Here is a 14,680-nt window from a genome sequence, read left to right as displayed (position 1 = left end):
TTTATTCTTCTTATGTTTTATTTCAAATTGGAGTATATTTGCTCTATAATGCTGTGTTAGGGAGGTGGGAGGGGGGTTCATGTTTGGGAACACATGTACACCCATGGTGGATTCATGTCAATGTATGGCAAAACCAATTCAGTATTGTAAAGTAAAATAAAGTAAAAATAAATAAATAAATAAAAATAAAATGTAAAATATATATATATATATAATGCTGTGTTAGTTTCTGCTGCACAACCAAGTAAGTCAGTTATATGTATACACATATCCCCTCCCCTTGGACCTCCCCCCCACCCACCCTATCCATCTAGGTTATCACGGAGCACTGGGCTGAGTTCCCTGCGCTATACAGCAGGTACAGCAAGACCTCACTATCTGTCTGTTTTACACACACCAGTGCACATACATCAATCCCAACCTCTCAATTCCTCCCCCTACACCCCGCACCTACGTGTCCATTCCCTACATCTGCATCTCTATTCCTGCTCTGCAAACAAGTTCATCTGTACCATTAAGAAAAAAAAAGAAAGCCCTAGCTTTAATCTGATCTTGAGGGTGCCATGGGGCGTCCCAGGTGGCGCTAGTGGTGAAGAACCTGCCTGCCAATGCAGGAGACACGGGTTCGATCTCTGGGTGCGGGAGATCCCCTAGAGGAGGGCATGGCAACCCACGCCAGTATTCTTGCCTAGAGAATCCCATGGACAGAGGAGCCTGGCGGGCCACAGTCCATGGGGGTCACGAGAGTCAGACACGACTGACTTAGCAGGCACACCCGCTCGAGGGTGCCGCCTTCTGGATGACCTCCAGGCAAGAGCTCTTTGAGTCCTAAAAGTAACTTCTGGGTAAAATGCAAGGTCAACCTGGTCTGTATAAATTTCCGCCTCATAGCAACCAATACCTTAAATAAATTTTAGGGTGTGGATATGATGTGAACCACATTAAAAGAAAATATTTTCAAATCAAACAAGAAGAAAAAGATCCCTTAGATTGTATTTTTTTTTTTTTCGCAAGCTAGGTTTTATGGACCTATTTTTTTAAGCTTGAGTTTAAGCTAAGAAAAGAAACTTTGCTTTTTATGGCAAGAATTCTGGAGCAGAAAGACAACTTATAATGGAAAGCATCTTGCACAAAAGTTTTGGTAATCACAGGGGGAAAATGCAGAGTAGCTTTGTAAATTTTGACTTTGAAAGGCCAATGTAATGTAAATATGACTTCCTAGAGTGTAAACAGAAGTGGTTTGAAAATAAAAACTTGTACAGAACAAGCAACTATCTCGTTAGAAGAAAATGTGTCTAATAAGCATGTGTGCATGAGATGCCTTGAATATTTTTGATACTGTGTTATAATTACCAAAGAGGCAGAATTTCCAGGATGTTTGCAGCCATGAGTAGGAAAGTACATAGGGTTTTTTCCCCTCAGAAAAAGACAGCTATACTTTGGGGTGTTCTTTACATATTTAAGAGCATAAAACATATCGTTCACACATATATCACATACTTGGAAATATTTTAAATTAATAATGGAGCAACAAGTTCTTAAACTTCAAAGAATTCACTGTCTCTCATTTTAGACAATAGATGAAAATATCAGTATTAAAAAATATAATTACATTTATTTGACATAATATCTCCATTGTAGGAAGTGAAAATTAGCCTCATTTTGAGAAAATTCAAAGGGTTTTGCTAAACATATTCTTTAATTCAAATTAAATATTCTTTCATTCAAATTACTGGGAGATTTTATATTTTCATTGTCCTTACCTTAGACTTCTGAAAACTGAAATTTTTTTCAGACTTGGACCTACTTTGCTCTCCTTTTCCAGCCTGGATTTTGTGTGATGCAGACACGTTCTCAACAGAGTCTTTTTTTCTCTCTCCCTAAAGGCTACAGGCTTTTGGAAAAGGGCAGGGTCTTTGCTGTGGAAATGCTTGAATGGGGCTATGGTGCAGAAAGGCAGTGGGTCAGGAACATTTCCTTTATAATCTGCGTGTCTCTGTGCTAAGTCACTTCATTCGGGTCTGACTCTGTTCAATCCTATGGACCCTATGGAGCCTGCCAGGCTCCTCTGTCCATGGGATTCTCCAGACAAGAATACTTGAGTGGGGATCCATGTCCTCCTCCAGGGCATCTTCCCCATCCAGGGATGGAACACATGTCTCTTAATGTCTCCTACATTGGCAGGCTGATTCTTTACCACTAGTGCCACCTGGAAAGCCCACTTTATAATTTAGTCAAATGCAAAAACTCCTCCCTTCCAGACCCCACTGGGCACTCAGACAGTAGTAACCATGTATGTTAAATGATCCAATGAGTAAATTAATCGTCACTTTCTTTCCTGCCTGTAAATCTGTAATCCAAGGATCTACAGCAGCCCAGACTACTGCATTTGAATACCCAATGTCTATTGCTGTGTATCCCTTGCAGTTTATTCTGTATATTTTCCTGCAGACATCCGTGGTGGACATTTTTGTGTTATATATAAATTTGGGGGATATTTCCAGCTTCTCGATATCATTAGGAAAAACAGATAGGTCACAAAATACATGTCTTATTGCAAATAAATGGTTTGCTCATTTCTCCATAAATTACCCCATTCTGCTTTCATGACATTTACATGTGCTCATCTCTGTCTTTCTTAGAGTCTTACATATTCATAATTGATGACCTCTTTTCCATTTCCATATTTATATGTAACCAAACATGCCTTTCTGCGGATTTTATAATGTTTTCATTCTCTACCTTTGTCTGTTTGTCCATTCTTTCTTCCATTCACCCATCCATCCTACCTACCATGAAGTAATTCATTGAGTATACCTTTAACTGAGTTCCCTATCAATTCGTGTACTTATTATGGAAAAAAGTTTGCTCAAAGAATGTCAGCAGAATAAATAGCCATTTGGCAAATTTAAAAAGCCACCTACTTTGTACATTCTGGAAATTTTTCAGATGTTATGAAGATGTATTTATCTCCTAAGAGTGTGAGCATTCCTTGTCCTGGTATTTCAGGGGACATTTGATCTTCAAATAATTGATACAAGTGGCTATTGCATACGCCGGTTTGCAGTGATTCTCGCCAAGAACACTGTGTGGGTGATACCTGCATCTCATGGCAATGTGGATACCATAGAAGCAACAGGGAAGGGAGGCTCCAAACAAGCTACTCTGTGCCATTTCATCATGATGCCCATTTCCAGTTATCGTAGATTTGACTCTTGACAGAAGCTTTTGGAAATGTATATTTCACTTAGTACTTTTTGCACGGGCTTCCCTGGTGGCTTAGTGGTAAAGAATCTGTCTGCCAATGCAGGAGACGCAGGTTTGATCCCTGGGTTGAGACGATCCGCTGGAGAAGGATATGGCATCCCACTCCAGTATTCTGGCCTGGAACATCCCAGGAACAGAGGAGCGTGGGAGGCTATAGTCCATGGGGTGGCAAAGAATCGGAGAAAATGTAGCTATTGAGCACAAGCAGTTTTTGCAAGGGCTACTTTTGCTGCTCAAAATAATGCATCTCAGGGAAGAGTTCTTCCATATATTATCTATGCATCTCACCATTTGCCTAGGGGCACAGTAAAGAAAGATGTAATGTAATGGCTAATTTATATAAATGCATATGAAATATACAGTGTATTAAAAGTGGTGATAATATCCTCTCAGTTATTCTGTGTTGTCGACCAATGGGACCATCTTACTGCTAAGATAAGTGGGTCGATTTTGCCCTCAAGACATCAGATAGGTAGAAATTCACTTGGAGTAGGTATTCAGATATGAAAATATGTTCATTCCTACAAAATAATCTGAATTTATATTCTGAGTTCAAATAAAGTCAGCTTTCTTTTTGCTTCTGTTTGTCTTGCAGTGTCATATAAGGACAGGAGAAGGGTTCCAAATTTCTTCCATCATCTTAATATTTATCTCTGATCATTTCCTCTCGAGTGTATGTCCAGGGATCAGCATCCTTGTTTCTAATCTGTATCAGAAAAAACAGAAGCTCTTGCCATTGTCCATTTAGCTGGCAGTCCTCTGAAAATGACACAGGAGAAAAAAATTGCCTGCAAAGAGAGCACTAGGTCCTCCTGCCGGACTGTGTGCACATGCAGTACACGCCTTGGCCGCAGACATGGTCCTCGTTTCTAATCTGAAGCCATACTCTCTTTTCCTGACACACATGCATTTATACTCTGGGACTCTTGATCATTCTGTAAGGAAAAACTACTTCTTGTTATTATACATCATACCTTGTGGCAATAGATGGCTCTGAGTCCCAAGGGGGAAGAGAAACTCTGTGGCAACTATGTGTATTTTATCCATAATAACATTTATTTCCAAATTAAAAATGTGTGTTTATGTGTGTATGTGAGCATGTGTTCAGTGAAAAAATATTTATATATTTATATTTCCTTATATATAGAGAGAGAGACATAAAGTATCAAGAAAAGATACTTTATGACAACATCTGGGCATGAGCATCTCTAGTTGTTATGTGTCTATAGAAAAATACCACAGACTGTGTGGCTTATAAAGAAGAAAAATGTATTTCTCACAGTTCTAGAAGTCCCAGATCAAGATGCTGGCAGGTTGAGTATCTGCTGGCGGCCCACTTCCTCATAAGTCTGCCTCCTCACTGTCACCTCACAGGGCGGAAGTGAGAGCCCATTCCTGGGGCCTGTTTTATGAGGGCCCTGAGCCGGTTCATGAAGGTTCAACTCTCAAGACCTAATCACTTCCCAAAGGCCCCACCCTCCATCCTACCATCACTTCAGGAGTTAACGTTCACTCAGCATATGAATGTGAGACAGCTAGCAACATTTAGACCATAGCATTACTCATCATTCTTCATCTTTCTTCTAATTATCGAGTGCAGTTTATTCAATTACAATAGACTGTATCCTTTCAGAAATTCTCAGAGGACTTTTGACCTACTGTAGAATAAGCTTCCCTGGTGGCTTAGTGGTAAAGAATCCGCCTGTAATGCAGGAGACATGAGTTCGATCCCCGGGTCAAGAAGTTCCCCTGGAGGAGGGCATGGCAACCCTCTCCAGTACTCTTGCCTGGAGAATCCCATGGACAGAGGAGTCTGGTGGGCCATAGTCCATGGGATCCCAAAGAGACGGACATGATTGAAGCGACTAGGCACGCACTAGAATAAGCACAAAGAACTCAAGAGAATCCTGGTGTGTGCTCTGGCAAAAGGAGACATCCAGCTCTCCTGGCTGAAATCTAGACTCCCCTGCTCGGCCCTGCTGCTAAGACCTGGAGGGGAGAGCCATTACTGTGCTCCTGAGTCTCCCAGGGCAGACTGTTTCCCACAGGTCTGCCAGAAAGCCATCTCTTTATGAGTGTGGACTCCATTAATACTAGGACATGATTATTGGCAAAAAAAAAGAAAGAAAAAAAAAAAAAAAAACTAAGAACCTTCCTAAATGCACAGCAGTGCTAGGCAATCCCGATGTATTCCTGTGATCCAGTGCTGGGAGAATAAAAGAAAGATGAAAAGTGAATCTATTATAGACGCAGGTTTTAGGAATCCACCTCCACCCCCACCATAAGAAGAGTCCATTCCTCCAGGGCCCAAATCAAACTACACAGGTCTCCACAGAACCGTTAAGCGTCTTTCTCTTTTAAGATGAACAGACCAGAGGCAGGCAGGAGAGAGATTTCAGAGCATTCACAGCTGCTAAAATGTCAGAGCTGGAAACCTAAGATTGTCCCTCGTCCCTGATCCAAAAGAAGTTGCTCAACCTCCTAAGAAAAATGGTAACTTTAGAGGCAATTCTAGGAGTTCATGTAATAATGGTTAGTACTGTGGTATCTTGGATGGCAGTTTTCAAACCCTTAATTGGTTTACACTTAAGGTTTTCCTTAAAGATGTACTGTTTATTTTAGCTGATTACAAAAGAGAGAAGTGCATATTTTTTTTCCTTATGAATGATTTAAAATGCAGTATGTATACCAGCTGGGATAGAAAAGTACATGCCAAGCTAGATATTAATCCTTTTTAAACATATAAATGCTTCCGTTCAAATCCAAGACATTAGTGTTCACCTACTATGTACCATAAGCCTTCCCTGGTATTGTAGTGGTAAAGAATCTGTTTGCCAATGCAGGAGGCTCAGGTTCGATCCCTGGGTCCAGAGGATGGCCTGGAGGAGGGCACGACAACCCACTCTAGTATTCTTGCCTGGAAAATAATCCCATGGACAGAGGAGCCTAGAGGGCTACAGTCCATGAAATCTCAAAAGAGCCGGCACGACCAAGCACACACAGCAGCAGTATGTACCATAAACCATGTCAGGCACTGCCAGGAGACAAAGAAAAAGAGGATTCAATCCTTTTCTCAAAGGGGTGTGTAGTGTAGTAAAAGTTGTATCCATCATCTGTTGCCATGGGGGTGCTATATTACAAATCACCCCAAACCTCAGTATTCCAGCTCACACATCTGTGGTTCATTTGGGCACTTGTTGACTCCAGCCCGGTTTGGTTGAGCTTGGCTCTAAGCTGCAGGTTGGGGCCGCTTCTGTCTGCTCATCTGATGAGGTAATGGGCTTCTCGTCATCCTAAGGTCGGTGGACCAAATGAGGATGTTCTTCCCATGGAGATGATAGAAACAGGTGGGCAAGCCCAACCACACAAATGGCTTTGGGCAAATCACATCCCCTAAGATTTGCTAGCCAAAGCACGTCACATGGCCAAAGCCCACATCACTGGACTGAAGAAATATACTCTACCTAGGAAGACTGCGGAATCACATGACAAAGGATATGGGGGTATAGGGGGAGATGCAAAAGTGAGAAAAATAATACAATCAAGCAATAGGGAAAGATAAATTCACACTTGCCTGTATAAGGAAGGGTGGAGATTTCAAAAGGGAAGGAATTCATTTTATCTCAAAGACAGAAAGGAACTATTCTTAGTGAAGTGAAAGTCGCTCAGTCATGTCAGACTCTTTGCGACCCCATGGACTGTACAGTCCATGGAATTCTCCAGGCCAGAATACTGGAGTGGTATTCTGTGAAAGGGTAGCCTTTCCCTTCTCCAGGGGATCTTCCCAACCCAGGAACCGAACCCAGGTCTCCCACATTGCAGGAGGATTCTTTACCAGCTGAGCCCCAAGGGAAGCCCAAGAATATAGGAGTGGGTAGGCTATCCCTTCTCCAGCAGATTTTCTGGACCCAGGAATCAAACTGGGGTCTCCTGCATTGCAGACAGATTCTTCACCAACTGAGCTATACTGCTGCTGCTAAGTCACTTCAGTCGTGTCCGACTCTGTGCGACCCCATAGACGGCAGCCCACCAGGCTCCCCCATCCCTGGGATTCTCCAGGCAAGAACACAGAAATGGGTTCCCATTTCCTTCCCCAGTGCATGAAAGTGATAAGTGAAAGTGGAGTCGCTCAGTCGTGTCCGACCCTCAGCGACCCCATGGACTTCAGCCCACCAGGCTCCTCCGTCCATGGGATTTTCCAGGCAAGAGTGCTGGAGTGGGGTGCCATTGGAAGCCCAACTGTTCTTAGAGGGGGCTGCAGTTGCACTCAGTCACAAAAGGTTTGGTACTTCAAGAGGCAGACAAGGTGTGTCTATAAGTGTATGGGGCTGAGGGAGGGGCAGACAGTAATTCAAAGATGCTCCAGGAGAAAAGCGGTGACCTGTGTAGGGCATCTTCAGTGTTAGGTCACAGAGAAGTAAATTTAAAAGAAAACATAGAAAAAGATCTATCAATGAGAAAACTACAAATACACAGCAGAGATGTCCTGTGTCAGAAGTTCTATGTGTTATTACCGGCAGTTCTTTGAAAAGACAAGTGTTTGAATCAAAATTCCCAAGATACAAAAAGTGAAAAAGCACACAAGGATAGAATTTTTGTTTAGGTCTTTAGAGCTATAATTAGAGCTGGAAGTGACTTAGAAATTATCTAGACCAATTCATTTATTTCACAGGTAAAGAATTGTGTGTTTTGGAGGTAAACTCTCTCTGTCTCTGTCTCTGTCTCTCTCTCTCTTTCTCTCTCTCTCTCTCTCTATATATATATACATAAAATATATGTGTGTGCATGTGTGTGTGTATATATATATTCACACATGTGTATGAAATATATAAACATATTTAGAAAGAATAAATGTCTTCCTAAATGAATCTATCCATCTAAATATGTAAAATGTATAACATACAAACATTTATATAGTGCCAGAATAAATTCTTCCATATATATATCAAGGTTGGGAGAGGGATATGAAATGAGCAGACTTCTTAAAGCAGCATTCTAAAGGTCTCTCAATCCCTCATAAATTTAAAAACCATTTACTTCTTCATCAAGTGACCTTTTTGGTTCCAAGGAACAAAAGAAAGTCACATTATTCAAATGCAAAGGGAAGAATTATTGATAAGAAAGAAAAATAAATATTGCCACAGATACTCGAGGACTGCAAATACCTTCTGAAGTGCCTAGTCTAACAGAGGAAGGAAGCAGGGTGGCTCTCCAGAACCCAGATCACAGAGTTTGGGGTACCATTATCAAAAGATGGCTGGGGGAGGGGGGAAGCTGGACACTAAGGGGCAGGTGAGGGCAAAGATAGCTAATGCTCTCTCCCCACTGACCAGTCTTCTCCTTTGTAAAATGCATTCCTCTCCTTTATAAATGAAGCGTAAGCATCTGCCTAACCAGAGTAAATCAGCTTGTGTTCACAATATATGAGCTTTCTTCTCCCAGTGTAGAAATAATGAAACTTTGGAGTTGTGCCCTTTAGATAATCACCGTTAATGTAGATCAGAGGTCAGCAAACTCTAACCCTGGAGCCGAGTCGGCTGATCTGTTTTTACAGAACAAGTTTTATGGAAAAATAGCCAGGACGGCTGGGCTCGTTTTCGTGTTGTTTATGGCAGCTTTTGCACTAAAACAGCAGGACTGAGTAATTGCAACAGGGATGGAACCCAGATGGCCTGCGGTGCTTCCACTATTTCTTATCTGACCCTTTAGAGATAGTTTGCCCACCCCGGTGGAGATAGTGAAGAACTAGCCCTTTTCTTAATGGGGAAAACTTGCATGGGCGCTTGCTTCCAGTGACACGGACTGAGCCCGCGTCTGCCCAGGAAGGATGTCAGTGGACAGGGTGCCACCTCCCTGCCTCCTCCCGCGCCCCGCCCCGTCCATCCTTAACCCTTTGTTCTCTGTCCTTTGCCAGACTCCGACCTGAGCATGCGCACACTGAGCACGCCCAGCCCAGCCCTGATATGTCCACCCAACCTGCCGGGATTTCAGAATGGAAGGGGCTCGTCCACCTCCTCGTCCTCCATCACCGGGGAGACGGTGGCCATGGTCCACTCCCCGCCCCCGACCCGCCTCACCCACCCGCTCATCCGGCTGGCCTCCAGGCCCCAGAAGGAGCAGGCCAGCATCGAGCGGCTCCCGGACCACGCCATGGTGCAGGTCTTCTCCTTCCTGCCCACCAACCAGCTGTGCCGCTGCGCGCGCGTGTGCCGCCGCTGGTACAACCTGGCCTGGGACCCACGCCTCTGGAGGACTATCCGCCTGACGGGCGAGACCATCAACGTGGACCGCGCCCTCAAGGTGCTGACCCGCAGACTCTGTCAGGACACACCCAACGTCTGTCTCATGCTGGAAACCCTAAGTGTCAGTGGCTGCAGGCGGCTCACGGACCGAGGTCTTTACACCATTGCCCAGTGCTGCCCAGAGCTCCGGCGGCTGGAAGTGTCTGGCTGCTACAACATCTCCAATGAGGCAGTCTTCGATGTGGTGTCCCTCTGTCCCAACCTGGAGCACCTGGATGTGTCAGGTACGTGGCCATCCGTGGGCCCTTCCCAGCGCATCCTCCCAAAGCAGGAGAGGACGCTGACACCTGGGAAAGGTCCCTTTGTGATATTCAGGGTTCAGCAGGGTGACTCTTCTTCCTGTAAAACTGTCTTTATGGAACGATGATTCTGGGGGCCAGAGGTATCCCTTTTGTCAAATGATGTCAACTTCTTAGAGGAGTTAGAGGCATCTTATGTCTGGCAATTCAAGTTAGTGTGCCTTTTTTGTTTTATTTCTTGATGTGAACCTTTTAAAAAGTCTTCATTGAATTTGTTACAATATAGCTTCTGATTTATGCTTTGGTTTCTTGCCCAAGAAGCATGTGAGAGCTTAGCTCCCTGATCAGGGATGGAACCTGCATAGGAAGATGAAGTCTTAACCACTGGAGCAGCTAGGCAAGTCCCAGAAGTTAGTGTGACTGTCAAGTGTGTCTTTCCTCCCCATAATTCTCAAAGTAATTTCAGAGCAACCATAGATAGGTGGTGGTGGTGGTAGTCGCTCAATCATATCTGACTCTTTCTGTAGCCCACCAGGCTCCTCCGTCCTTGGAATTCTCCACGCAAGAATACTGGAGTGAGTTGCTGTTCCCTTATCCAGGGGATCTTTCTGACCCAGGGATCGAAGCAGGGTCTCCTACATTGCAGGCAGATTCTTTACCATCTGAGCCAGCAGGGAAGCACAAACCATGGATAATGGGATCTAAGTATCTAATCACAGATAAATGAGAGCCAGCTCTCTAGCTGAAATGGAAGTAGTTTACAAACTGACCTGACCTCCACTGGTCACTGTCGCATGGAGCCTGAGAGCTGTGTTTAAGCTGATTCTGTGCTGTGTCCTGTGGTCACCATGGCTTGAAATTTTGCAGACATTGGAAAAAATCCATCATGGCTAAGAGTCTCCTCATATTTCACTCCTACCCTCCTCAGCCTTGGGTTGCTTTTGCATCTTTTCTCAAGCAATATTCTTTTATTTCCCAAACTTATTTATTTTTAATTGAAGGAAAATCATTTCACAGTACTGTGTTGGCCTCTGCCATCAAGCAGTATTCTTAATTACAGAGTGCAAGGGTAGGGCCCACCAAGTGAAGCCTTTGAAAGTGAAGTGAAAGTTGCTCAGTCGTGTCCTCTTCTTTGCAACCCCATGGACTTATACAGTCCATAGAATTCTCCAGGCCAGAATACTGGAGTGAGTAGCCTTTCCCTTCTCCAGGGGATCTTCCCAACCCAAGGATCAAACCCAAGTCACCCGCAATGCAGGTGGATTCTTTACCAGCTGAGCCACAAGGGAAGCCCAAGAATACTGGAGTGGGTAGCCTTCTCCAGAAAAAGATCTTCTCCAGCAGATCTTCCTGACCCAGGAATTGAACCAGGGTCTCCTGCATTGTAGACGGATTATTTACCAACTGAGCTATGAGGGAAGCCCTTTAGTGCTTTTTTCAAAATGAAGGAACTCCTAGCATGGCTGCTTTGCTTGCAGACCTCTCACAGGCAGGAAGAATTAAAGCCCAGACTCGCACTGAGGCGCCAGACGTGGATCTAGCCAGACTAACAGCCTTTCTTTATCTCATCCGCTACCCAGTCAAAAGACGCACATTTGAGAGGCTGGAGTGTGTGAGATGCAACTGGGAGTTAAAGAAATGAGCAGCGCGAGCCACAACCTCAGGGACTGCTGGGGAGGGGTCGAAAGTAAAAACCACTGAACAGGCAAAGAAATAGAGTTGGGGGTTTACCAGCATCTGAGGTCAACGATATCCTCTAACAAAACCTGAGGTAAAAGTCAGCTCTCAGAGCTCACTCTCTCTTTTGAAAACCGACATCTGAAAATATTTCCGATGACAGTCAATTATTTCTCGTACATTCTTTCCCTGCTCCCCTCCTTAAGTTGGCTCCAGCACAAAGCCATGGAAACCGTATGTTCAGTTAGTCGTGAGCAGCTGTTGGCATAAAGAAGCAGGAAACGAAGAGGTTTTCTTACATTTCCCCCCTCCCCCTCCCCGCCAAGGAATTCTGGAAAGAGAAAGCATTATGATGCGGTGGGAATTAGCTTCAAAAGTCTGTGATTTGAGACAGTTCACAGCTTTCCCTAGATGTCTTTTCTCTTCTTAAAAAAAAAAAAAAAGAACAGGGGTGGGGGGACTAAGGGATTGGATTCTTTAACATTCAAAGGTTCTGAACCCTGTGGGCCTCTTTTATAAACACCTCATTTTCTTTTGTTTTTCTTAGATTAGAAAATGACTCCGTTTTGGAATCCCCATCTTTGTTAAAGGGGCTCCCCGCCCCCCCCCCACCCCCCCACCCCCCCAGCCCGTGCACCTTCAGGACAGGCTGCAAGTAATTGCATTTTGTCTTTGGACTTCTTTTGAGATTCGGAAATGCAGAAACTGCTTGGGCTGTTTGAGAATGGAAATTTCTGGGCTTCTAGCTTGAGTGAGTGGACCCTGCTTGGCCCCTGTGCTAACTGTTATGTATCAAGCTTCTCCCTATCAACCTGACCTGGATATCTGTGTAAATAAAGACTGTGTAAATGGGGGAATCTCTAACTCACTGAGAGCACAGAATTCTAGATATTGGCAGGAATGGTGGTGGGTATTTTCAGGTAGATGAACTCAAACGACCCAACAAGTCATAAGGGTGGATTTGTGTCACCACCTCTGAACGGTGCCCTCCAGTTCTGAGGGAATCTAGAAACTGTGATTTCACCTGCACTTATTCCCCCTTGGTTCTCGCAACTAGCCTCTGACAGTGGCCACCTTCTCAGTGGCAATATCCTTGCCACTGAGTATAGAGCTTGGCTGGTCTAGAGCTTAATTTCCCCAGAGAACGTGAGACTGCCCCTCCCATCCCTAGCATGCCCGCCTTGAAAGTTATCTTTAAAAGTCACTGAAAGTTACTATAACTAGCCCTAGCATTTATTCATTATCACTTATTACCTTTTATTAATGTTTAGTCATGGTTCTCCAGGGCTTCCCTGGTGACTCAGGGGTAAAGAATCTGCCTGCTAATGCAGGAGACACGGGTTCAATCCCTGGGTGGGGAAGATCCTCTGGAAAAAGAAATGGCAACACATTCCAGTATTCTTGCCTGGAGAATCCAATGGACAAAGGAGCCTGGAGAGCAAGTCTATGGGGTTGCAAAGAGTCAGACACAACTGAGTGACTAGACAACACGGTTCTCCAGAGAAATAGAAGCAACAGTGTATGTGTGTGTATATATACATATATACATATATGTATATACGGGCTTCCCTGGTGGCTCAGAGGTTAAAGCATCTGCCTGCAATGCGGGAGACCTGGGTTCGATCCCTGGGTCGGGAAGATCCCCTGGAAAAGGAAATGGCAACCTACTCCAGTATTCTTGCCTGGAGAATCCCATGGACGGAGGAGCCTGGTGAACTACAGTCCACGGGGTCGCAAAGAGTTGGAAATGACTGAGCAACTTAGCTTTATATGTATATACATGTGTGTGTATATATGTTCCATATATATATATGGGACAGTTACATATATATGAGGTGTATATATATATATATATATATATATATATATATATAGAGAGAGAGAGAGAGAGAGAGAGAGAGAGAGAGATTACCTGCCTCTTGAGAAATGTGTATGCAGGTCAAGAACCAACAGTTAGACCTGGACATGGAACAACAGACTGGTCCCAGAATAGGGAAGGAGGATGTTAACACTGTATATTGTCACCCTGCTTATTTAACTTATATACAAAGTACATCATGAAAAATGCCAGGCTGGATGAAGCACAATCTGGAATCAACATTGCCCAGAGAAATATCAACAACCTTAGATATGCAGATGATACTGCCCTTATAGCAGAAAGCAAAGAGGAACTAAGGAGCCTCTTGATGAAAGTGAAAGAGGAGAATGAAAAAGCTGGCTTAAAACTCAATATTCAAAAAACAAAGATCATGGCATCTGGTTCCATCACTTCATGGCAAATAGATGGGGAAACTGTGGAAACAGTGACAGACTTTATTTTCTTGGGCTTCAAAATCACTGCAGATGGTGCCTGCAGCCATGAAATGAAAAGACGCTTGATCCTTGGAAGAAAAGCTATGACAAACCTACTAAACAGCATATTAAAAAGCAGAGACATCACTTTGCCAAAAAAGATCTGTCTAGTCAAAGCTATAGTTTTTCCAATAGTCATGTATGGATGTGAGAGTTGGATCATAAAGAAAGTTGAGCACTGAAGAATTGATGCTTTTGAACTGTGGTGTCGGAGAAGACTCTAGGGAGTCCCTTGGACTACAAGGAGATCAGACCAGTCAATCCTAAAGAAAATCAGTCCTGAATATTAATTGGAAGGACTCATGCTGAAGCTGAAACTCCAACACTTTGGCCATTTGATGCAAAGAACTGACTCAGTGGTAAAGACCCTGAGGCTGGGAAAGAGTGAAGGCAGGAGGAGAAGGGGACGACAAAGGATGAGATGGCTGGATGGCATCACCAACTCAATGGACATGAATTTGAGCAAGCTCCAGAGACAGTGAAGGATAGGGAAGCTTGGCATGCTGCAGTCCATGGGGTGGCAAAGAATGACTCAGCCACTGAACAACAACAACCATATGCACTAGGAAGGGCAGTCTGCCTGACTTAGTCTCCTGGTTCAAATGTTAATCTTATCCAGAAAAATGCTCACAGGCACACCCAGAAATAAGGTTTAACCAAATATCTTGGCACTTTGTCACCTAGTCAAGTTGATGCATAAAATTAACCATCACAATTAACAACATCTTTAAACATCAATAGAATATATTACAACTAACCAATTTTTAAAGTTTAAATCTTATGATTATTACAAGTGAAATTGCTTCCAAAGGTTCCTCTATACTTGGAGACCTGGGAGTCCTC

The 14,680-nt window shown here is 43.8% G+C and overlaps 1 protein-coding gene across 1 annotated transcript in view; it reads left to right on the top strand.

The window, feature by feature from the left end:
- The window catches only part of FBXL7 (F-box and leucine rich repeat protein 7), a 455,062-nt gene that overhangs the window by 432,400 nt on the left and 7,982 nt on the right, over positions 1-14,680 (top strand). The window contains exon 3 of the mRNA XM_068990501.1: positions 9,182-9,793. Coding sequence (XP_068846602.1) covers positions 9,182-9,793 — 612 coding nt within the window. The remainder of the gene's footprint in view (positions 1-9,181; positions 9,794-14,680) is intronic.

This window comes from Capricornis sumatraensis, chromosome 18, assembly GCF_032405125.1.
Source record: "Capricornis sumatraensis isolate serow.1 chromosome 18, serow.2, whole genome shotgun sequence".
In the NCBI taxonomy this organism is placed as follows: domain Eukaryota; kingdom Metazoa; phylum Chordata; class Mammalia; order Artiodactyla; family Bovidae; genus Capricornis; species Capricornis sumatraensis.
Note: the sequence above shows the minus strand (reverse complement) of the source record. Positions and strands in the feature narration are given on the sequence as shown.